The sequence below is a fragment of the Mustela erminea genome, chromosome 13 (genome assembly GCF_009829155.1).
Source record: "Mustela erminea isolate mMusErm1 chromosome 13, mMusErm1.Pri, whole genome shotgun sequence".
In the NCBI taxonomy this organism is placed as follows: domain Eukaryota; kingdom Metazoa; phylum Chordata; class Mammalia; order Carnivora; family Mustelidae; genus Mustela; species Mustela erminea.
Genome location: NC_045626.1, coordinates 36,211,479 through 36,237,495, shown reverse-complemented (window position 1 = coordinate 36,237,495; position 26,017 = coordinate 36,211,479). Strand labels below are relative to the sequence as shown.

The 26,017-nt window shown below is 37.2% G+C and overlaps 2 protein-coding genes across 4 annotated transcripts in view; one reads left to right on the top strand and one right to left on the bottom strand.

The window, feature by feature from the left end:
- Nucleotides 1-26,017, bottom strand: part of RPRD1A (regulation of nuclear pre-mRNA domain containing 1A) — a 76,286-nt gene that overhangs the window by 42,644 nt on the left and 7,625 nt on the right. For all 3 annotated transcript variants that reach the window (XR_004278093.1, XM_032310701.1, XM_032310702.1), the window contains exon 2: nucleotides 1,249-1,378. Coding sequence is in view for 2 of the 3 variants with exons in the window: in XM_032310701.1 (XP_032166592.1) it covers nucleotides 1,249-1,378 (130 nt within the window). In the remaining variant the exon portion in view is untranslated. The remainder of the gene's footprint in view (nucleotides 1-1,248; nucleotides 1,379-26,017) is intronic.
- Nucleotides 3,022-3,492, top strand: LOC116572031 (60S ribosomal protein L23a-like). The gene has a single exon (XM_032310706.1). It carries the CDS (start codon nucleotides 3,022-3,024, stop codon nucleotides 3,490-3,492), a length of 471 nt encoding a protein of 156 aa, XP_032166597.1.

Below are 26,017 nucleotides of genomic sequence, written 5' to 3'. Positions count from 1 at the left end.
GAACTATATACACTACATGGGATAAAGGGAGTGAAGGAGAATGGAGAATTTGATATACTATAAATCACATTATCAGAGAAAGCTAAAGATGACGCCTAATTTCTCATATGGCCATCTGGATAGATAGAGTTGGATCCACTTAGAGAGTGAAACATAGAGGAGAAACAAGTCTGACAGGGAGCAAGGACATAATATGAGTTCAATATGAGACACAGTACATTTGAGATGTCTGGAGGCATGCAACCAGAAATTCATCAGGCAACAGGACACACAGGTCTAAAACAAAGAAAACACATCTGGACTGGAGAATAAGACTGTGAGATATTAGGGTGTGGATAATAACTAAATACATGCAATGCATAAAATCACCAGAGGTCAAGTGAAGAGTATGACCACAGAAAGAGGGCCTAGGACTGAACTCTTAAGAAATGCCAATATCTGAAAAGATGACAAAAGACATTATCTAAAAGGAAATATAAATAATACTCATGTAAGAATAACACAGAGCAGCATTTCATACACTGTAATTTTTGAAAAATGCATCCACTATGATTAAATTTGCAAGGCATGCCTGGAGTATATTTTTTATCCTTAAATCATTCAACAGAGATCTTCAGAGATTTACCCCTGGATTCTGTAATTTACACTGATTTAGTAGTTTACCCCCAATAATGCTTACTCGTAAACTACCAAATATTTGCCTATGTTTGGACATAAGCATTAAAAAGGACATTAAGCCAAAGCACTGACTTTTACCTTCAGAATTTTTCTGTAGCAAAATTTTTCAACAGGCTTATTATTCTAAATATTCTATACTTCCACAGCATTTTAAAATGTTATGATATATACCCAAACACTAAAAAAAGCTCAAAATTATAAGCAATATGAAAGGAAAAGGTATGATGTTTATCCAGAAATATTAGTCAGAAAAATGATAGCCTTATAAGCACACAAATTTTTAATTCTTCTTAATGAAGTTCATTCCAAAATGGCAGTTACTTTTGGTCTCTTAAAGGAAAGCTGTTAATTCAAGTACTCCAAATATCCACCACTGCAACAGTTCAAAAATTTCCCTTCATACAAAGTATTTAATATATTTACAAATGCCATTTATAGTTGTCTTTTCAAATGAAAATTTCAAAGAAATTCATTCCATTTTTTGTTGAATGGCTTACAGCAAATTTTAACAAAAGCACATATTATGCAAATTTTAAAACAGATTACCTAGTACCCAAACAATTACCATACCTTGAAACATGTTTAAAAGCCTCCACTATAACTGGTGCAAAATCTTTTGTAAACTCCGGCCCCTTCCTTTTGCTGTTCTGAATAACATCATTGGCTAGGTAGAGAAAAGTAAGCTTCCTGTTTGGTTTGGCTGAAAAATTAAAAAAAAAATTTTTTTTAATTAAAAATCTACTTAAAATATCCTCATTTAACTTGGACAAACTTTCTCAATATCTGAATCAACAAACCTACTAACCTTTATGTATCATGTTCAACTCTAACTTCTCATTCTACCACCAAACTTATCAAGTCACTATTCTTTAACTCACTAGAGGTTTCTATAGTTTCTGGAAATACAACATGAGGGGAGAAAAAAAAAAAAAAAAGACTCAGTAGGAGAAATTAGTCAACAATTAGTTTCATTGACTTACTAAGCTGCCCAAACTACTTACCTTTGATTCCTGTCTTATCACCATTCCCAAATTAGCAGTTTTATACAACAAAATCCTCAAGTCTATAAAAATGCATCTCTGTGAATCAATCTGTACTAAATTTTGTTAAAACTATTTAACACTACGTGAAATACAGATTATTTGAAATAAGATGGTGACTGGTCATGTTAAGATGGAACCCTAAAGACTGAATATATGACTGTTTCAATAACCACACTGATTCTAAAGTTATCATTAAATTACTGTAAAATAAGAGTACAAAATGTAAAATACGTTGAAAGAGACTTCACTTCAATTAATTATGTGTGTTTTGTTTATGAAATAAATATTTCCCAAGCTAATAGAGTAAATCTTAGGGAGACCAAATGGGCAGTTTAGATTTTCAACCACTTTTACACCCCTATTTTTTAAAGATTTTTTTGTTATTTATTTGACACAGACAGAGATCACAAGTAGGCAGAGAGTTAGGCAGAGAAAGAATGGGAAGCAGGCTCCCTGCTGAGCAGAGAGCACAATGGGGCTCCATCCCAGGACACTCCCTGAGATCATGACCCAAGCCAAAGGCAGAGGCTTAACCGTGTCACCCAGGCTCCTCTGGATTACACACCTTATATAACTGAATTCATCTAGACAAAAAGATGTCTCTTCTCACAACATTCCATGGATGTAGTCATCCTTCTAAAAAAATGGAAGAGATTTCTCCAATTGTGGGCCAGAATACATTCTTAGTAGTTACAATGTTAAGTTGTATAGTATTAAGTCCAACCCAAATAAGAGTTATACATATAAGTAAATTTAATTAGTGGAACATATATTTTTTTAAATTTTATTTATTTATTAGACACAGAGAGATCACAAGTAGACAGAGAGGGGGAAGTAGGCCCCCTGCTGAGCAGAGAGCCGGACACGGGACCGATCCCAGGACCCTGAGATCATGACCCAAGCCGAAGGCAGAGGCTTAACCCACTGAGCCACCCAGGAACCCCAGTGGAACATATCTTTTATATTGACTATTTTCATAATGTAATTCTACTAGGATTAAATATGAATTATTCAAAGTAGTACAGTTATATTCAGAAGCACTGTACTCTGCGGCATCCACATTCAATGGTGGAAACTTATGGTCAGGACTGATAATTGAAGGCTCAATTTATGTGGGCCAGCTTAGTGGATTTAAGACAAAATGAGCCCTCTCAATTTGAATATTCAAGTTTAATCATTCAACACATTAAAAGCCACTTCTAGTTCACATCTTTCTTGGGAGGAAACTAGTGACACACACAACCTTCTTATAGGAAACTAAAATACTGAGTCAGAAATGACCAGACTCCCTTTTACGAAGATGGTGCCGAAAGCTAAGAAGGAAGCCACTGCCCCTCCTAAAGCCGAAGCCAAAGCAAAGGCTTTGAAAGCCAAGAAAGCGGTGCTGAAAGGCGTCTACAGTCACAAAAAAAAGAAGATCCGCACATCACCTACGTTCCGACGACCCAAGACTCTGCGTCTCCAAAGGCAATCCAAATACCCTCGCAAGAGCACCCCCAGGAGAAACAAGCTTGACCACGATGCCATCATCAAGTTCCCCCTGACTACTGAGTCAGCCATGAAGAAAATAGAAGACAACAACACACTTGTGTTCATTGTGGACGTCAAGGCCAACAAGCACCAGATCAAACAGGCTGTGAAGAAGCTCTATGACATTGATGTAGCCAAGGTCAACACCTTAATCAGGCCTGATGGAGAGAAGAAAGCATATGTTCGGCTGGCCCCTGACTATGATGCTTTGGATGTTGCCAACATAATTGGGATCATCTAAACTGAGTCCAGCTGGCTATATCTAAATACAGTTTTTTCATGATAAAAAAAAAAAGAAAGAAAGAAATGACCAGACTTTACAAATCTATGCCATCCATTCCATAGTCTCATTTGCCTATCTAAAGATAGGGCCCACTACTCTGCTTTTGAAAGTTCTGGAACAGAATTAAGATATGGAAGAGAGGGCAATAACAAAGACCAAGTTCTGATTCTTTTGGCTCTTGTACAGATAAACCATTCAGTATAACTGATTAAGAGAGCAGGACCCTTTCTCATGAAGATGACCATAATGACAATTTTCCCAATATTCGATCCTGTCTCTTTTTTACCTATCCCTACCCAAAGAAAATCCCACACAAAGAAAAGGTTAATTAATACTACTTTTACTATGGGTTACACACTATTATTCTAAGCACTTTACATGTACTACCTCATTTACTCCAAATTATGTAAGGTACCATCACTACCAGCATTTGACAGTTCAACAAATAGGCATCAAAAGGATTATCTGCCCACAGCGAGATATCCAAGAAGGGATCAGCCAGGATTTGAATCCAAAGTCCAACTCCTAAGCATTCTGTCTTAACTGGACTATGCCTCTTATGACTATGTTATAAATGAAAGGTGGTTATCTTTTGCAAAGATCAAGTAGTGACTCAACCAAAATATTTTAGAATATTAGCAGCACTATTCACAGCAGCAAAAGGTAGAAGCAACGCAAGTATCCATTGACAGATAAGTGAATAAAAAAAAAATGTGGTAGTCCATACAAATGGAATCATGACACATGCTACAACATGAATGAACCTAGAGGATATTACGCTAAGTGAAGCAAGCCAGTAAACAAAACAAAACAAAACTACTATATGGTTCTGTTCCTATGAAGTACCTAGAATAAATTCAGAGAGACAGAAAGCAAAAGGTGACTGCAAAGGGCTGGGGGGAGAAGTCACAGAGAGTTATCGTTTAATGGGTATAAAGTTCCAGTTTTATAAGATGAAAAGAATTCTAGAAATAGATGGTGATGATGGTTGCACAGTAGTATGAATATATCCAATACCAATAAACTGAACACTCAGAAATGGTTAAAATGGTAAATTCTATTATGTATCACTCAAATTTAAAAATGTGTATTTTAAAATACCTTTAAGTCCATGGGCTATCATCTCTTAAAAATAATTTAGAATGGTTTCTACAATGTACATTAAAGCAAAAATTCACAAGATCTCAAAATATATTTCCCAGCATATTCCAAAAAAAACCAAAAACCAAAAAACAAAAGAAAACCCAAAACTACAGCATGGATTTGGTATGAGGTCCAAATTTCAAGACTTTATTTTCCTTTTTTTCCCCTTGTAGAACCCAAGCTAAAATATGAGAAATACCTAGGAACTGCTATAATGAATATTCTTCTCCAAATTTTCAGTAAAAACACTTATTTCCATCTAAAACTATGTATATCTTCATATAGGGTAAAAATAAACTAATGGAACTTATCACAACAAGCAGTTCCCGAAGAAAATCACACACACAAAAAATTTTTTTTAAAAGATTTTATTTATTTGACAGAGAGAGAGAGATCATAAGCAGGCAGAGAAAGAGGGGGAAGCAGGCTCCCCACCAAGCAAAGAGCCCAATGAGGAGCTCAATCCCAGGACCCTGGGATCATGACCTGGGCCGAAGCCAGAGGCTTAACCCACTGAGCCATCCAGGAGCCCCACAAAAATGATTTTCTAGTGAACTTTGATAATAACAGAGCCACAAACTGTTATTAAAGCATACAAAATTAACAGCAAGAGCAAACAAACCATTTCATAATTCCTTAAAGCAAAAACTCTGTTGGCAATAAAATGTAATGCTTAAAGCTGGGTCTGACCTAATCACTTCCTTTATTTTTATTGTCACAGGGTTCCTTATAAAAAGTTATTTTCTAAATTTTCTATTCAATTTAAATAGCATTTATTTAATGTTTGCTATATGCCAAGGACCATGCCAGGCACTGACCTTTCCTGTTCAATCAAGAGTTTTCAAGCTCTATACAGACTGGCACATGACAGGTCACATCATTTAAAACGTGAGTTCTCTTTATTCCTTCTCTCCACTAATGTATCATGCCAACATTGGAAGCAATCATAAATATAATATTATAACCCAGTGTATCTGTATGTGTGTATACAGTTATTTTTGTGCCAATAAAGTATAACCAAATAAGGACCAGGCAATATTTTCATTGGGAGGAACAATTTTCTATCTCACCTCTCTGAACTAAAAGTTCTAAGCTACAGCGGGTATTAAGTATAGCCCCTTTTCCTTGGACCTTGTATGTGAACAGGTAAATCAAAACAAATAAATAATAATAGAATCTGGCTGGCTAATATATGAGGACATAATATTACCTAAAATGTTGAGCATATCCCCTAAAAGAGCAATACAAATTCAGTTCATCACATAAGTCAGAAAGAGCTACATAATAATACACAATTAGACAATATGAAACAAACTTTGCCAGTCAAAGAACTACATAAATGCCACCTAGTTGCAGCAACTCATGATCAGTTCAGAACCTAGTTTTACTTATTCACAATCAGAAGGTGAGAGCTTTGGGGCACCTGGGTAGCTCAGCCGGTTGAGCAACTGACTCCGATTCTGAGTCAGGTCATGATCTCAGGGTCATGGTTCTGAGCCCCATGTTGGGCTCCCACACTCGGCACAGAGTCTGCTTGGGATTCTTTCCCCTTCTCCTACTCTCTCCCCCTCTGCTCCTTCCCTCAATTGCGTATGTTCTTGCTCACTCTCTCCAAAATAAATAAATACATAAATAAATAAAATCTTTCAAAAAGTGAGAGCATCATTACTTATTTTCTTACAACTGTACAAACCATATATGCCTATTCATTTTGATATAAAGCAGAATATCATAATTTAAGGTAATCACTCATGTTTTTGTGGTGACTGAACTTTAAAACCACACTAGATGACAATGCAAATAAATACAACAGCTAAAATTTTACTGTGTTATCTATTAACACAAGAACCTCTTTGTAGAGGAAGCCTACTACATGCGAAAAGCAGCAAAGAAACCTGAATAAACGAATATATACACAAAGACACACACACACACACACACACCAATGAACACTACTATAGCTCTTATAGGAGGAAATAAGAAGAAAAGCCATTATCTTGAAACAAAAATCTACTAAAGACTTACTAACAACTGCGGGACAGCCTCATGTAATTCCCTGGTAAACTGATTATTACTATAAACTACAAGACATGTTCATATAGATGAACAGTTGGTTATATGGCAGAAACTGCTTTAACTCTCTGCCACAGAAAGTGCAAAGTCCACAGGTGATTCATGAATAGATTCTATCTGTCCTAGACAGAAGCAAGAGTTCAGTCAGACACAGCTGGCTGCTTCATAACAGCTGAGGTGGGTGAAAAATGAGGGGATAAAGCCAGTGTATTCCCGTACCACTGAAACAATGCCTCAGACTTTTGGCAGCCCATCTCTTCCTTTAAAACTCTTCAAAGATTATTCTCCAGATAACACTGTAAATCCTTAACAGAAACTAAAGGCCCAAAAATGTCTGTCTCTGCCCTCTATACTATTCTCTCTTCATGCCCTATACAACACTCCTCTAACTTCCCCAACTCCTACCCATCCTTTAGACCTCACTCAGTTCAGCAGGTTCCTCTGGTTCTCCTGCACCACCCAGTCCACAGGTTAGGCAATGCCGATATGCTCTCACAGCACCCCATTCTTTCCTATAGAGCACTTATTCCAACTACAACTACTTCCATTTAATCTACCTAATGCTTCCCAACTAAACTAAGTTTCATCGAAAGCAACAACCGTCACTCTATCTACCCATCTATGGTGGAATTAAGACCAGCAGTTGATTCAAAATTTGTTTATTTACTAAATCAGTAATTTTTGGCCTAAACCTCTTCCTTTAATTATTTGTTCCACTAAGCTGGTTTTTGGTTTTAACCTCACCCAGCATAGCTGAAGGGGGGAAAATGTAAAATTACACTGCTCTCAGAAAACTCAACTTCATATTCAGATTATGAGACAAACTTTCTTTCAGATCAAGCTAATCTTGCTTATTTTCAAAGTACTGAGTTCAATTATTTTTATCTCCTCCTCCATTCTAGAGCTCTTACAAATCAATAATCTACAGAAAAATGGGCTAATGTGAATGGAAGGATGAAATGAACAAAAATACTAAGCTTTTAAAACCAATTATTTTCCACCTATTAGACTGATCAAGGTCAAAATCTGACACTAACTAAAGTTAGCAAAAGTATGACCAAGATTATCACCTTTAGATACCTTCAGACACTGGTGGTTAATATATACTAGTGCAACCTCTTAGAAAATTAATTTAGCAATACCTGTGAAAAGTGTAAATGCACAAATCCCTTGACCCTGCAAATTTCATGTCTAGGAATTTACCCTATGGACATATTATCATAACTGCACAAAGAAATCACTATGGATACACATCACAAGATATAACTAAATAAATCATACTATATCCATACAACCCAATACTCTACAGCTGTTCAAAAATGAGACAGAGGGGGGCGCCTGGGTGGCTCAGTGGATTAAGCCGCTGCCTTCGGCTCAGGTCATATCTCAGGGTCCTGGGATCAAGCCCCACATCAGGCTCTCTGCTCAGCAGGGAGCCTGCTTCCCTCTCTCTCTGCCTACCTGTGATCTCTCTCTGTCAAATAAATAAATAAAATCTTTAAAAAAAAGAGACAGAGGGGCACCTGGGTGGTTCAGTCAGTTAAGTGTCCAACTTAATTTTGGTTCAGGTCATGATCTCAGGGTCATGGGCTCAAGTGCAATGTCTGGCTCTGCCCTCAATGTGGAGTCTGCTTGAGATTCTCTCTCCCTCTGCCGCTCTCACCCCTCCAAAAAGAGAGAGAGAGAGAGAGAAATTTATATACTGATACAGAAAGGTATCTCAGACACAGTGGTAAGTTACACACATTCACACAAATACACAGTAGACAGACTTACTTCGGGGAAGATCAAGAAATAATTTGGGGAGGGGTATATGTCAAGAATAACCAACAAAGATTTAAGTAATAAAGGGAAAACACATGGGGCACCTGGGTAGTTCAGTGGGTTAAGTGATTGACTCTTGATTTTGGTTCGGGTCCCAATCTTGGGGTCATGAGATTGAGCCCCACATTAGGCTCCCTCTCTTTCTCCCCCCGCCATCATGCACTCTCTCTCTAAAATAAGTAATTTAGGGACGCCTGGGTGGCTCAGTTGGTTAAGCGGCTGCCTTCGGCTCAGGTCATGATCCCAGCGTTCTGGGATCGAGTCCCACATCGGGCTCCTTGCTCGGCAGGGAGCCTGCTTCTCCCTCTGCCTCTAGCCTGCCACTCTATCTGCCTGTGCTTGCGCTCTGTATCTCTCTCTCTAACAAATAAATAAAATCTTTTAAAAAAAAAAATAAAATAAAATAAAAAATAAAATAAAATAAGTAATTTAAAAATATATATATAATAAAGGGAAAATACATGGGTTATATATTCAATAATTAACTTGGGCCTAAATGCTGAAAAGGGCTTCTGGGTAGTGCTTACTTGATGCTCCAATCTGACTTTGTCTTATAGGTACATCTCTCTTATTTCAATATTTGGTAGAAAAACAAAATGAAACAAAAAACCCAGACCCAAGCAAATGGACATCTTCCCCAGTCTAACAGGTCGAATTTCCTGAAATAATTTCAAAAATTTTTATTTTAGTATATGCAACAAATGAATTTTTAAAATCTTGAAAAGAACAAACTTCATTCCAGACCATCAGACAACTGTAGAAGACACTGTCAACTGGAAGAGTTCTGGAAGAATACATGTCATACAGTTTATTCACATTACACTTCTACAGTGGGACTGAGACTAAATCTTTTCTGCTCTTCTAAGGATAGTATTTTAAAAATAATACAGTGGAATTTCCACAGTGACTGCGGAAAACAGTATGGAGCTCCCTCAAAAAATAAAATATAGAATTACCATATGATTTAAGAATTCCACTACCAAAGAAAACAAAAGCACTAATTCAAAAAGATAATGTACCCCTATGTTTACTGCAGCATTATTTACAACAGCCAAGATATGGGGGCACCTGGGTTGCTCAGTAGGTTGATCATCCAACTCTTTTTTTTTTTTTTTTAAGATTTTATTTATTTATTTGACAGACAGAGATCACAAGTAGGCAGAGAGGCAGGCAGAGAGAGAGGGGGAAGCAGGCTCCTTGCGGAGCAGAGAGCCCAATGCAGGGCTCGATCCCAGGACCCTGGGAATCATGACCTGAGCCGAAGGCAGAGGCTTTAATCCACTGAGCCCCCCAGGCACCCCGATCATCCAACTCTTGATTTCAGCTCAGATCCTACTCTCAGGATTGTGAAATCAAGCCCCATGTCCAGGCTCAGCGGGAAGTCTGCTTGAGATTTTCTTCCTCTCCTTCCACCCCCGGCCCTAACAAGCTCTCTTTAAATAAATAAATAAATCTTTTTTAAAAAAATTGCCAAGATATGGGAGAAACCCAAGTGTCCACTGATGGATAAAGAAGATGGATATACTGTAGAATATTCATCAGCCATAAAGAAGAATAAAATCTTGCCATTTGCAACAAAACAGATGAACCTAGACAGTATAATCCTAAATTAAATTATGATTTCACTCATACGGAATTTAAGAAACAAAACAAAGGGAAAAAAAGAGAGAAACATAAAATCAGACTTTTAAATACAGAGAACAAACTGGTGATTGCTGGGGAGAGGTGGGTGGTAGGGCAGGTGAAATAAAGGGGTTTAAAAGTAAACTTATCACAATGAGCACTGAGAATTATATAGAATTGCTGAATTACATTCTACACCCGGAACTAATAATACTGTATGTAAATTATACCTGAATTTAAAAAATATATGACTATTTTCTTATAACTAGCACTGCTCTTAAAGTTTATTGTGTATCTAATTTAATCTTCAAAACAACCCTACACGGTAAGTTATTACCTGCATTTATCAATGAAATAATTATTTAAGTAATAAAAGGCATTCAAAGAAATGCACTGAAATCGATTAGCAATCCAGAACTCATACTGTGGTCCCTACACATTTTGGCAATGAAAGTAGGAAATGCATAAGATGAGCCTGGCATGACTTGTCAATGATAAAAAGCAAGAAAGCTATTTAAAAATCACTGGGGTTGTATCCAAAGGATATGGGTGACCCTCAGAGGTTGCCAATGGCAAAAGAGCATCAAAAAGAATGACTTATAGGGGCACCTGGCTGGCTCGGTCGGTTAAGCATCTGCCTTCGGCTCAGGTCATGATCCCCCTGTTATTTCTTTCTTTTTTTTTTTTTTTAAGATTTTTATTTATTTGACAGAGATCACAAGTAAGCAGAGAAGCAGGCAGAGAGGAAGGGAAGCAGGCTCCCCGCTGAGCGGAGAGCCCAACATGGGGCTCGATCCCAGAACCCTGAGACCATGACCAGAGCCGAAGACAGAGGCTTTAACCCACTGAGCCACCTAGGCGCCCCCCCACCTCCGTTATTTCTTATAAGACCCCTGGGCCTTATTTGGAAAGTCTTTTCACTACATAAGACTAGACAGAACTATAAATGCATTTTTTCCTAACATAATTCCATAGCGGATTTTTTTGCAGTGTTGCATCTTTAACCGGATTAACTTTAAATATGGTATTGAGTAGAAATTTAAGAATCATTTTTTAATATTCTAGTTCTTCTCCCATAAATATAAAGTGTCATATTTACCAAATGCCTGCATAAAATGGGTTCCCTCCTAAGTATCTACTCTGTTCCTTTCATACATATTCCTCTTCCTGTACTGACATCATAGTTTTCTAACTTTGATGCCTTTAGAGGTTGTGCAGATACCTAAAAAAGCACAGTATTTCCATTACTGTTTTTCTCTTCAACATTATCAAAATTCATGGGGCACCTGGGTGACTCAGTCAGTGAGGTGTCTGCCTTCAGCTCAGGTCATGATCTCAGGGTCCTGGGATGGAGCCCCACATTGGGCTCCCAAGCAGGGAGCTGGCTTCTCCCTCTCCCTTTGCCTGCCACTCCCTCTGCTTGTTCTCTCTCTCTAATAAATAAATAAAGATCTTAAAAAAAAAAAAAGTCAAAATTCACAAGACAAAAATTAAAAATTGCCTTGGCTCTTCCTCCACATTTACTTTTCCCAATGACCTCTAGAGTTAGTTAAATTTCTTGTAAAAGAACAAATTTCTTATAGACTGCCCTGACTTTACAAATTGATTTGGGAATAACTGGCCTTTTTGCAGTGTATTTTTACTTAGCACTTTAACATACTATTCTGCTGTTTTAAATTTTATAAGTGTGTATTTTAAAGCAATAAAAACTAAACGTGTTTAGCAGAGTTATAATAAAATAAGCTTGTTAAAATACTAATACAACATGCAAACCAGAAAGTATCTTATAATATCTAAGACAAGAAAACATTAGTAAAAATACTAGTCTCAGAGTTTCAAGTGATGTGTCCCAGTTCCAATAAAGACCAGTTGGTAGGGAACTTGTGTTTCCAGGAAGATGGAGCAGATGTAGTTTTCCCTATTTCTCCTGCAAAGTACAACTACCAAACATAAGAAAAGAAACAAAGGCAGACAGGGTAGGAATCTTTGGGTCAGTTCTTGGAGTTTTCTTTTTGCCTTTAAGTCAACAACCCAGAAATCCTAACACGTGCCGACATTAAAAGTTCCAACACAAACTTTTCATTCTAGCCAAATGACCAGGAGAAGAGAAGCCTAGAAAGACATGAAACTTTTGGACAATAACCAATCTACTCTAGCCAAACACCACAGGGAAAAAAAATAAAGCAGTACAAAAAACTGTGCCCCGCCCACATCCACACTAACAAAGGCTAACTGGGAAGCCAGGCTGTGATGTAGAGCCCATCACCTCTCCGGAGTGATGTCAGAGAAGGCAAAGTTAGGGAGGCCTGGACTTCCATTCCCATCCAGCAGTAAGAAGGCACTGCCCCTTGGGATGGAGTCACAGGAAGCCTAGAGGAGAGCCAGGACTTCCACAATGGCCCAGCCGTCCTAAGACCCACATTCCTAACCCCCAGTCTGTAATGTCAGCCACACTCCCATTTGCACACAACAGTAACAAAGAGTAACTCCCTCCCCTGATGGGATAATGTCCTAGAAATTCAGATAAAACGGTATTAAATAAAGTCCAGATTCTCAAACAAAATATCTCTCAAACACAAAATATAGATCAAGCAAATATCATTCATTATACCAAGAACCAAAGGGATCTCAAATTGAATGAAAAAAGACTATCAATGGATGCTAACACTACGGTGATAAAGATACTAGAAGTATCTGACAAAAATTTTAAGCCAGTCATCAGAAGATTGCCTCAACTAGCATACACAAATATCCTGAAAATACAAACTTATCAAAATTTGTAGAATAAAGCTGAAGCAGGGCTGAGAAACTTTTAGCACTAAACGCATATAATGGAAAAGATGAACAAATCCCAAATCAATAATCTAAACTCCCACCTCAAAAACCTCGAATAAGAGCAAAATTAACCCAAGAAAACAGAAAGAGGAAATAATAAAAGCAGAAATTACTCAAACTAAAACAAAAGTAGAAGAAAAAGAATCCATGAAAGATAAGCTGTTTTCTCCCCAAGTTTTACTGAGATTTAACTGACATACATCACTGTACATCAAGTTTAAGGTGTGCAGCATAATGGTCTGACTTACATACACTTTGAAACACTTAATGCGGGCTCCTGGGTGGCTCAGTGGGTTAAAGCCTCTGCCTTCAGCTCAGGTCATGATCCCAGGGTCCTGGGATGGAGCCCCACATCGAGCTCTGTGCTCAGCCGGGAGCCTGCTTCCCCCTCTCCCTTGCTCCTCTGCCTACTTGTGATCTGTGTGTCAAATAAATAAATAAAATCTTAAAAAAAAAAAGAAAGAAACAATGCAATAAGCTTCATATCCGTTATCTCATATAGATCCAAAAAAGGTTTTTTTCCTTATGATGAGAACTCTTAGGATTTACTCTTAAAAACTTTCATTTATATAATACAGCAAGATAAACCAGTCACCATGTTGCACACTACAGCCCTAGCATTTACCTATCTTGTAACTGGAAGTTTGTACCTTTTGACCCTTTCTTCCAATCCCCCTCCCACCTCTGGTAACCACATGTTTCATGTTTCATTGAGTTTCTGTTTCTAGGGTTGGTTAGTTTGTTTGTTTGTTTTAAGATGTGACATATAAATAAGATCATACAGTACTTGTCTTTCTCTGTCTGACTTATTTCACTTAGCATAATGCCCTCCAGGTCCACCCAGGTCACAAATGGCAACAGTCCTCATTTTTATAGCTGAATGATATTCCACTGTGTATATATACAGTAATTTCTTTATCCATTCATCTGAGGATGAACACTTAGGTAGTTTCCATGTCCTAGAAACTGTAAATAATACGGATATTAACATGGGGGTGCAGATACCTTCTCAAGTTAGCATTTTCATTTCCTTTGGATATATCCCAGAAGTGGAACTGCTGCATCATATGGGAGCTCTATTTTTAATTTTTTGAGGATCCTCTATACTGTTTTCCATAGTAATTGTATCAGTTTATAATCCCACCAACAATGCACAAGGGTTCCCTTTCTTCCACATCCTCTCTAGCATTTGTTATCTCTTATCTTTTTGATGATGGCCATTCTAGCAGGTGTAAGGTGATACCTAATTGTGGTTTTTATTTGCATTTTCCTAATGATTAGTAAAGTTGAGCATCAAAGAGCTGTTTCTTTGAAAATATGGATAGAATTGACAAACTTCTACCAAGAATGACAAGGGAAAAAAGGGAAAACACAAATTTTCAGTATCAGAAATATCATTATAGTCAATATGGATACTAATGCCATACAACGAACAACCCCGGACATGTAAGTTTGACAACTTAGGTGAAATGGACTACACTTCCTCAAAAAAAAGTAGGAACTACAGCAACTCACCCAATGTATGATACAGAAAATCTAAATAGTCCTATGACACTTAAGAAAATTGAATGTGTAATTTTTAAGTTCCCAAAAAAGGAAACTCTAGATCCAGATGGTTTCTGCTAAATAATTATACCAAATATTTAAAGAATTTTAAAAATTCTACACAACCTCTTCCAGGAAGTAGGGGAAATTCATCTTATGAAGTCAGTGCTACTCTGATTTTAAAACAAGACACACAAACACACACAAAGTGGACTTAAAGTCCTTATGAATACAGATGTAAATATCCTTAACAAAACTTAGCAAATAGAATTCAGCAATATGTAGGGGCACCTGGGTGGCTCAGCCATTAAGCATGTCTTTGGCTCAGGTCATGATCCCTGCATCGGGCTCCCTGCTCTGTGAAAAGCCTGCTTCTCCCTCTTTCACTCTCCCTGCTTGTGTTCCCTCTTTTGCTGCATCCCTCTCTGTCAAATAAATAAATAAAATCTTAAAAAAAAAAAAAAAAAAGAAGAAGAAGAAGAATTCAGCAATATGTAAAAAGAATTCATAATCACAGACAAGGGGGATTTTTGGTAGGGATGTACACCTGGCTCAAGATTTGAAAACTGATCAATAATATAGCATATTAAGACTGAATTTAGAAAATCACATGATCAATTGATACAAAAAAGGCTTAATTCATCAACATTTAATTTTAAAATCTCTCAAAAACCAGGAATAGAGAGGAACTTCCTCAACTTGATAAAAAATCTAAAAATAAAACTACAGCTAATGTTCTAATGGTGGAAGACTGACTTCTTTCCCAGTAAGGAAAAAGACAAAGATATCCACTCTCCTTCTTACTCAACAGTGCTTAAAATGCCAGCAAGTTCAGTAAGATGAGAAAAAGAAAAACACAGAGGTCAAAGATGAAGAAATAAAAGTGTACCTATTTGCAAATAATGTAACTGTCTTCACAGAAAAATCCCAAGGAAATCTACCAAAAAACTCCCATAACTAAGTAAGTTCAACAAGGTCAGAGAAAACAAGATAAATGCTTAAAAATCACTTGTATTTTAACATATAAGCAATGAGCATGTGGACAATGAAATTAAAAATCCAGTACCATTTTAAACTGCTCAAAATAGCTGAAATACTTAAGTGCGAAAACAATAAAACACATACAGGACTACATAATGTTGATTGTGAACATCAATGAAGATCTAAGGAAATGGAAAGCTGTGCCATATTTATGGGCTGGAAGACTCAAAGTAATAAAGATGTCAACTTTCCCTAAACCAATATACAGCATTAAAGAACCCTTATCAAAATCTCATCAAATAGCTTTTATTAATACAGATGAGATTATTCTAAAGTCTATAGAGAAGAGCAAAGGAAGGAGCACAGCTAAACCAATTTTGAAAAATACAGGAGGAACCAGTTTACTCAATTTCAAGATATAGTTGCAGTAACCAAGACTACATATGTTGGGGTGCCTGGGTGGCTCAGTCAGTTAACTTCGGCTCAGGTCATGAACTCAGGGTCCTGTGATCAAGCCCTGATCAAGCCCTGATTGAGCCCTGATCAAGCCCTGATCAAGCCCCGCATCAGGCTCCCTGCTTAGCAGGGAGGGTGCTTCTCCCTTTCCCTCTGCTGCTCCCCCTGCTTGTGGTCTCAATTCTCTCTCTCTGCCAAATAAATAACCTTTTTAAAAAAAAAAAAAAAAAAAAAAAAGAAGGAAAGAAAGAAAGAAAAACACTATGTATGGTATTCATTGGTGGATCTATTGACTAGAGAACCCAGAAATAGAGTCACACAAGTAAGTCCAAGTTAGTTTAAACAAAGGTGCAAAAGCAATTTAATGAAAGAACGACAGCCTTTGAACAAACTCTTGGAGATTCTAAACATCTACATGCAAAAATCGAAGCTTGACCTAAATTTCACACCTTACACAAAAACTGACTCAAAACAGATCATGGACTTAGGCAAAATTATGTGAATATTTTAGAACAAAACATAGTGGGGGATAAAGAACAAAATCCAGGGCTAAGCAAGGTTCTTAAGTGACATCGAAAGCATAATTCAGGGGCACCTGGGAGTTCAGTCAATTAAGTGCCAGACCCTTGATTTGGGTTCAGGTAGTGATCTGGGGGTGTGGAACAGTGCCTAGCACTGGGCTCCCCACTTATCAGGGAGTCCATTTCTCTCCCTCTTCGTCTGACCTCCCACCCCCTGGCTCACTGGGGACGCACGTGCACACACACCTTCTCTCTCTCTCTCTCTCTCTCTCAAACAATATTTTTTTTTTAAAGCATAATTCAAAATGCAAAAATTGGATAAACTGAGGTTAAGTAGGGGATGTGCTGGGAGTGAAATGAATATAGGGCAACAAAATTCCTTGCAGTGTTGGAAATGTTCTTTATCTTGACTATAATAATGTCAGTATCACAACTCTGCTGTGCTTTTTATTCAAAATCTACTTTTTTGGAAATTACAAAAACGAGTTCTGCATGATGTTACCACTGGGGAAAGCTGGCAAAGGCCAAACAGGAAGTAGTATTTACAACTGAATGTGAATCTACAATTATCTAAAAATATACAGTATTTTTTTTAAAGTTCACCTTAATATCTCTAGTTTCAGGGCTAAAAAAATCACTACACAAGCAATGACCATAAAAGGTAATTGGAAGAAACCTCACATGGTATTTGCATACTATTTACAGACATTAATAGCAATGTCTTTGATTTCACCCCAAGAGGATCTGAAAGCTACAGCTTTAAAAATTAAAACTCCTACTCTATTAAGTTAGGCAAGATTAAGATTAAATAAAACAAAACTAACATAAAATATTCATGTTCTCTATTAATCTGAGAGCAGTTTTCAAACTTTCTGCTCTCAGGACCCCTTTATACTCTTACCAATTATTGAGAACACCAAGAGATTTTACTCACATTGCTCATATTTATCAATGCTTACTTATGTCATTAAAAATTAAAACAGAAGATGGGGCGCCTGGGTGGCTCAGTGGGTTAAAGCCTCTGCCTTCGGCTCAGGTCATGATCCCAGGGTCCTGGGATCGAGCCCCGCATCGGGCTCTCTGCTCAGCGGGGAGCCTGCTTCCTCCTATCTCTCTGCCTGCCTCTCTGCCTACTTGTGATCTCAGTCTGTCAAATAAATAAAATCTTTAAAAACAAAAAAATTAAAACAGAAGAATCTTAAAATATTAGTTCATTTCATAGTAGTAATAAAAAATTAGATGTTAACATAATGTTTAAAAAATGTATTTCCAGGGCGCCTGGGAGGCTCAGTGGGTTAAAGCCTCTGCCTCTGGCTCAGGTCATGATCCCAGGGTCCTGAGACTGAGCCCCACATCGGGCTCTCGGCTCCGCAGGGAGCCAGCTTCCTCCTCTCTCTCTCTCTCTCTCTCTGCCTGCCTCTTTGCCTACTTGTGATCTCTGTCAAATAAATAAATAAAATCTTTTTTTTTTTTAAATGTACTTCCAAAACTTAAAGGGTCCTGTTTTACATTTTTGCAAATCTTGAGCTCAAGAGAATACAGCTGGATTCTCATAACTGCTTTAAATTAAATAAACCATAGTAACATTGTTTCAGTGAAAGTAATGAGAAAAAGGCAGGCTTTACCCAGATACAGTGAGTACAAGTATTTTAATAGCTATTACAGATCATTGTGGGCATCCTTTTTTGAAACTACAACAAATTCTATTTTTTAGATACTAAATTGTAATATGGAATCCTAAAATATATCAATCAATTTTAAAAACTGTTATGTTAAAATCCTTGTCTACCATGCTCTTTGAATGAATCTTTTACTCATGCATTATTTTATAACATCATGTATTAGTCTTCAAAAAAATACTGGTTCACAGTTACATAGACATTCCAACTACTGAAACATTTCATTAGGCAGTATCAAAAGTCCCATGTATAAATATCATTATTGATTTCACTGGAAAAGTGTTTAAAAATATTGGGACGTTGTTAGGCTCAAGATGACACATGAACTTTTCAAAAAATCTATTCACAGATAACATGATTTTATTTATAGAAAACCCTAAAGATTCCACAAAATAGATTCCACAAAAAAGAGTCCACAAATAACAAACCTATTTAGCAAAGTTGCAGCATACAAACTCAGGACTCAAAATTCAGTTTCTATAAATTATAATAAACAACCCAAAAAGGAAACTAAAGAAAATTCCATTTGTAATCAGATAAAAACAATAAAGTAATTAGAAATAAATTTAACAAAGGAGGTGTAAGACTTGTACACAGAAAACTGTAAAACACTGCTGAAGGAAATGAAAGAAGACATAAATAAATTCAAATAGATCCCATATCCACGGGTAGGAAGACTCACTATTGATAAGATAATACCCTTCAAAGTGACCTACAGATTAAATGGAAACCCTATTAAACTCCCCATGGCATTTCTGCAGAAATAAAAAACCCAACCTAAACTCATATAGATTTTCAAGTGATATAAAATGCCCAAAAGAATCTTAGAAAAGAAATTATGTTGGAAGACTTGTACATCCTGACTGCAAAACCTACTAGAAAGCTACACACATTGGAATAGTATTGTACAGGCATAAATACAGGCAAACAGATAAAGGAACAAAATAGCCCAGAAATAAATGCTTACATACAGAATCGTTAGTCATTATGGAAATACTAATTAAAACCCCAAGCAGAAGTGCCTGGGTAGCTCAGTCATTAAGTGTCTGCCTTCAACTCAGGTCATGATCACAGGGTCCTGAAATCAAGCCACACATCAAGAACCCACTCAGCGGGGAGCATGCTTCTCCCTTTTCCTCTGCCTGCTACTTCCCCTACTTGTGTGTGTGCTCATTCTCTCTAACAAATAAATCAAATCTTAAAAAAAAAAAAAAAAATTAAAAACAAAACCCCAAGCAGATACCACTCCACATTCATTAGGATTATTTTCAAAAACAAAACCAAACAAAACAACACACAAAATAATAAACTTTGGCAAGGATGTGCAGAAATTGGAACCATGCAGGACTCCTGGGTGGCTTAGTTGTTAAGCATCTGCCTTCAGCTTAAGTCATGATACAAGGGTCCTGGGATCAAGTCCCGCATCGGGCTTACTCAGCAGAAGTCTGCCTTTCCCCCTGCCTGTGGCTCCTCCTGTTTGTGCTCTCTCTAACAAATAAATAACAAAAAATCTTAAAAAAAAAAAAAAAAAAAAAAAGGAGAGAGAGAGAGAGAGAGAAAGAAATTGGAACCACTGCAAGTGGGAATATAAAATGGTGCAGTTGCTATGGAAAACAGTATAGTGGTTCCTCAAACAATTAAACATAGAATTATTATATGACCCAGCAATTCCACTTCTGGATACATACTAAAAAGAAACAAAAAAGCCATTCCAACATATATTTGCATAACAGCATTATATCGAACAGCCAAAAGGCAAAAGCAACAGATGCGTCATTAACAGATGAATAAATAAAATGTGGTATACACATAAACCGGAATATTATTCAGCCTTAAAAAGATAGAAATTCTGGCATATGCTCCAACATGAATGAACCTTGCAGACATACGAAGTTAAATAAGCCAGTCATACACATAAAATAAATTATATGATTTCACTTATATTAAGTACCTACAGTAATCAAATTCATAGAGTTTAGAAGGGTGGTTGCCAAGGGCTAGGAAAGGAGAGAATGGGGACTTATTTTTTAAAGGGTATGGAGTTTCAAGTTTGGGAAAATGAGAAGAGGTCTGGAGATGGATGGAGATCCCAGTTGCAAAACAATGTGGAAGTATGTAATGCCACTGAACTGCTCATTTTAAAGATGATTAAAATGGTAAATTTGTATTACATATACTTTACCACAATAAAGAAAGGTGCACTGTGTACACAAACACACACAAATATATACTCACGGGTCAAGATATAACGAAATTAGTAATGTGAACGCTTTGATTAGCAGTCAGGAATGTGATATATTTTTAGTTGTGAATGTGGTATGAAACACATACTGAGTTTTAGTACAGAGTGGTCCCTCTGCCTTGATTAATATTTAGGTACTACCAGTTTTCACCCACATCAGCTTTTACAGTATCATAGCATGTTAACCATTAAAAGGGGAAAAATGTCTTACAAGTATTACAAAAATAATTATTACCTGGTAGACTCATACACCCCCTAAAAGAATCTTGGTGATCCACCAGCCAAACTTTAAGAACATTACTCTAAGAACTGATAAACACAGGAAGAACAGAACAATATTACAGACCAAAAAAGCTAGAAATTTTCCAAGTCTTTCTCAATAAAGGAAATGTTCATAACTGAAATTTATTATTTGCCTTAAGATGTCAGAAGTTCCTAAATCAGGCACTGTCTTTAAAGGAAACAACAAATGGTGCCTGAATGGCTCAGTTGTTAAGTGTCTGCTTTCGGCTCAGGTCATGATCCTAAGGTCCTGGGATCAAGTCCCACGCTGGACTCCCTACTCAGTGAGCCTGCGTCTCCCTCTGCCTGCTGCTCCCCTTGCTATGCTCTCTCTCTAAGTCAAATAAATAAATAAAATATTTTTAAATTAATTAATTAATTAAATAAAAGCAAACCATTCTGCAATATTCCTTCCAGCTCTAGAAGTCTCAGATACTACATACTTTCCAGCATTCATTCAATAACTCATTCAACACATATTTACTGAGTATCTACCTTGTGCTAGATTCTGAGGCAACAAAGGAACAGGCTCAGTCCTTCAGTAAAAAGAACCATTAAAATACTTAATGACAGGCACTATAACAATAGCAAAAGAAACTACTTGGGAGGTTATACCACAGACTATGTCAGAGTTGGAAGACTTGGCAAATTTAAAGGTAAGACCACTGAAAGGGAGTCTGGGGAGCAGAAAGATAAAGAATAAAGAAAAGTGAACAGAACCTAAGGGTTCTGTGGCACACCACCAATACAAGAGGAGGGCGCATAAAGAATATCTGAAGAACAATGGCCAAAAAATGCCCCCAAATCTAGGAAAAACATGAATCTACAAATCCAAGCATCTCAATGAACTCTAAGTAGCATAAATTCAAAGAGACCCACGCTGAGACACATTGTGAAAAAACTTTCAGAAGACAAAGAATTTTGAAAACAGCAAATGACTCACTGTCATGTACAAAGAAAGCTCAATAAGACTCACAGCCAACTTCTGAGCAGAAACTACAGAGGCCAAAAGTAAGTGAGATGCCATATTTTTATAAAAAACTGCTGAAAGAAATCTGGCAAAACTATCCTTCAATACTAAAGAAGAAATTAAGACATTTCAAACAAAACCCGAGGGAGTCTGTCACTAGTAGACCTGTCCTACAAGAAATCCTAAGGGACATTAGATAATAACTAAAAGCCATAGAAAGATCACCAATAGAGACAACTACATAAGTAAATATAAAAACCAGTATTAACATATGTCTTGGTCTGTAACTCTTTGTTTCCTATATGATTTAAAAGACAAATGCATAAAACAAGAATTATAAGTCTGTTGATGGGCATACAACTTATAAAGATGTAACCTGCAACAATAATAACATAAAGGGGGAGACAGCTGTATAGGAACAGTTTTTGTATGCTATTGAAGAAAAGCTGGTACCAATCCAAACTACACTGTTACAACTCCAGAATGTTAACTGGAATTTTTCTCCCCCTAAAAAAACCTCATCCCAAAAACTAGGACTAGGGACTATAAATGGACAATTAACTCTTCCTTCCTGGAGACTAAAGGAAGTTGCAGAAAGAAGTCATGAGATTGGGTGTGAAGCCTGCTTAAGATCCTCTCACTCTGGGGCACCTGGATGGCTCAGTGGGTTAAAGCCTCTGCCTTCGGCTCAGGTCATGATCCCAGCGTCCTGGGATCGAACCCCGCATCGGGCTCTCTGCTCCTCGGGGAGCTTGCTTCCTCCTCTCTCTCTGCCTGCCTCTCTGACTACTTGTGATTCTGTCTAATAAATAAATAAAATCTTAAAAAAAAAAAAATTATCTCACTCTCTCTCCCTCTGCCCCTCCCTCATGCTTGCAGTCTCTGTCTCCAAAAAAAAAAGTATATAAAAGCACACAAATGTGCAAGGTGCTTACATCACTTAAAAAAAAAAAAAAAAAAAAACATTTTATTTATTTATTTGAGAGAGAAACAGTGAGAGAGAACATGAACGAGGAGAAGGTCAGAGGGAAAAGCAGACTCCCCGTGGAGCTGGGAGCCCGATGTGGGACTCGATCCCGGCACTCCAGGTCATGACCTGAGCCGAAGGCAGTCGCTTAACCAACTGAGCCACCCAGGTGCCCTTTGCATCACTTTTTCTGAGGAGAAATTCACATAATATAAAATTAACCACATTAAAGTGTATAATTCAGCGGCAGTAAATGCATTCATAAGGCTGCACAACCATGACCTGCATTTAGTCCATTCTCCATTCCTACCCCTCCTCCCAGTTCCTGGCAACCACTTTCCATCTCTGTAGATTTACTTACTCTGGGTATTTCATACAAATGGAATCATAAAGTATGTTACCTTCTGTGTCTGGCTTCTTTCAACTTCACAGGTTTCTGAGGTGCATCCACACTGCAGCAGAATTAGCACTTCATTCCTTCTCATTATATGGCTGAGTAATATTCTGCTGCATGAATTCCACTGCACCACATATATTTATCATCCACTGATGAACATTCAGGATGTTTCCACCTTTTCGGTATTGTGAATAGCACTGCTATAAGCGTTCTTGTAAAGTGTATGTTTGAATGCCTAAATATTTCTATTCTTACGAACATATATCTAAAAGTAGAATTACTCGGTCATACGGTAATTCTATGTTACATTAATAAGTAGGACAACTAGTTGGCTGAAGAGGCTAGATACAAGGAAATTACATGGAGGATACTTAAGGGTGCTAGGAGAAGAGGAGGATGTGGGCAGTAGAGAGATTATTTAATATAGCAACAAAATAGCTGAAAGTGAGGCATGTATGCAGAGGGTCCAGGCCAAACTTAAAGTTCTGAGCTTAGGCAACTGGTGGACAGTAATCTTTAACTAGAATAAGAAAGCTAAGAACAACAGTAGGATAGAAGTGGGGAAAGATGACATAAAGGGTTACTTAGTACAAACTGAGTCTATAAACACTGAGACTGGGACTAAAAAAAGGATCACTGAGTCATCAACATATTGATGGAGAAAATAGATATAGTAACTAAGGCACCAAATTATAAATATATAAAACAAAATTATTTTTAATCATTTAAGAGTTTTTATGTATTAGTTATAGCACATCAACTGCATTTTTAAAATTCTCAAACAATAACTTGGATTAAATCCACAACAAATACAGCTGATTTACTAACTAAATTATAGTAAATCTAAATAAAGTTGCTATATTATCAGCATTCTCCAGGAAAAATAATCAATAAAATGTGTATGTATATACATATAGAGAGATAACATTAAGATAAGTAGCTCATGAGATTATGTAGGCAGACAAATCCCAAGATCTGCAGGCAGCAAGCTGGAGACTCATGAAAGCTGATGGTATAGTTCCAGTCTGAAAACTGGCTCAAGATCGAGAAGAGTCCATGTTTCAGTTTGAGTCCAAAGGCAGGAAAAGAGCCCAGTCAGGCAGGAAGAGTTTCTTCTTACTCACAGGAGGGTCAGCATTTTTGTTCTTTTCAGGCTTTCAGTTGACTGTGGCTGACCCACAATAAAGAAGGGCAATCTGTTTTACTCAGTCTACAGATTTAAATGTTAAATCTCCAAATATCTAGCCGCCTGATGGACCAGTCAGGCTGACATATAAAATTAACCATCACAAGTTTGGTTAAGATAATAATTCATGATACTCTAAGAAAACTTAATTTTTTCATCAGCAAAACATGGTCCCTGACCACCCAAAAAATTTTAATTTGTTTAAAAAAAAATAATCTATAGGGGAGCCTGGGTGGCTCAGTTGTTAAGCATCTGTCTTTGGCTCAGGTTGTGATCCCAGGGTCCCGGGACGGAGCCCTACACTGGGCTCCCTGCTTGGCAGGAGGCCTGCTTCTCCATCTCCCACTTCCCCTGCCTGTGTTCCCTCTCTCACTGTTTTTGTCTCTGTCAAATAAATAAAATCTTTAAAAAAAAATTCTATAAAAGAGAATACAATACACATAATTTGCACAAATACTAAAAACAAAACAAAACAAAAAACAAAAGCAGTTTGTTGACTAGGTAAGGATTTTAAAGCCATGCTCTTGAAGCAGAATGACTTTCCTTGAGATGGACCAAAGTGTGCCATCACAAAGACCAACCACTGCAAGCCATTTTCTCAATTAATAAAAATACGTATTTTTTTCAGTTTTTAAGGTTTTTTGCATAATGCTGCTTAATCCTTTGACACTTACGTCTATTAGCCTATACTAGAATTAATTAAAATACATTTAGTACAGTTGTTTTAAAATTAAGTGTGCATATCACCATGGTCTTTATAAGGTATCAAGAAGTTATAACCTTTATAAAGTATGAAGAAGTGATATCTGAACAAGTTTGAGAAAAGTCTATTTAAAGAATTACAATAAATACATGTAGAGTAAGACTGCACGGTTTGCCATTAAAAACACAATTTGCCATTTAAAAGATGTGAAGTTTGCCTTTAAGCTAATGTATAACCTGACGTGTAACTCCAAAAATACCAAAATGGTTTTTTACCCTATAAATAACAAGCTGACTCTAGACTTTATTTGGAAAAACAAAACAAGAACACACAAGACAACTGGGGGTCGGGGGGAAACCAACTTGCAGGGGGCTGGGCAGAAAGGACTAGGGTGGGGAGATGTCCTACCAGGTATGAAAACATACCAGAGTGTGATAGTGGTACATGAATAGAGACACAAATGAAACAGAAGGACAATAAAATTATACCAAATACAGATAAAAATTTTATAATAAAAGAAACATTTAAAATATGTGGGAATAAAAATGAACTTTAAAAATGGTGTAATAGGGGCGCCTGGGTGGCTCAGTCAGTTATGCGTTTGCCTTCGGCTCAGGTCATGATCCTGGGGTCCCAGGATGGAGCCCCGCATCAGGCTCCCTGCTTGGTGGGAAGCCTGCTTCTCACTCTCCCATTCCCCCTGCTTGTGTTCCCTCTCTTGCTGTGTCTCTCTCTGTCAAATGAATAAATAAAATCTTAAAAAAAAAAAAAAAAAAAGGTGTAATACTCTCTTCTGTGTCAAATAAATAAGTAAAATCTTTAAAAAAAAAAAAAAAAGGATTTTAGGGGCACCTGGGTGGCTCAGTGGGTTAAAGCCTCTGCCTTCGGCTCAGGTCATGATCCCAGGGTGCTGGGATCGAGCCCCGCATTGGGCTCTCTGCTCAATGGAGAGCCTGCTTCCTCCTCTCTCTCTCTGCCTGTTTCTCTGCCTACTTGTGATCTCTGTCAAATAAATGAATAAAGTCTTTAAAAAAAAAATGGTGTAATACACTAATG

What these genes read in the sequence shown, in the direction of transcription:
- LOC116572031 (XM_032310706.1), top strand. Translation starts at nt 3,022, where the DNA reads ATGGTGCCGAAAGCTAAGAAGGAAGCCACTGCCCCTCCTAAAGCCGAA.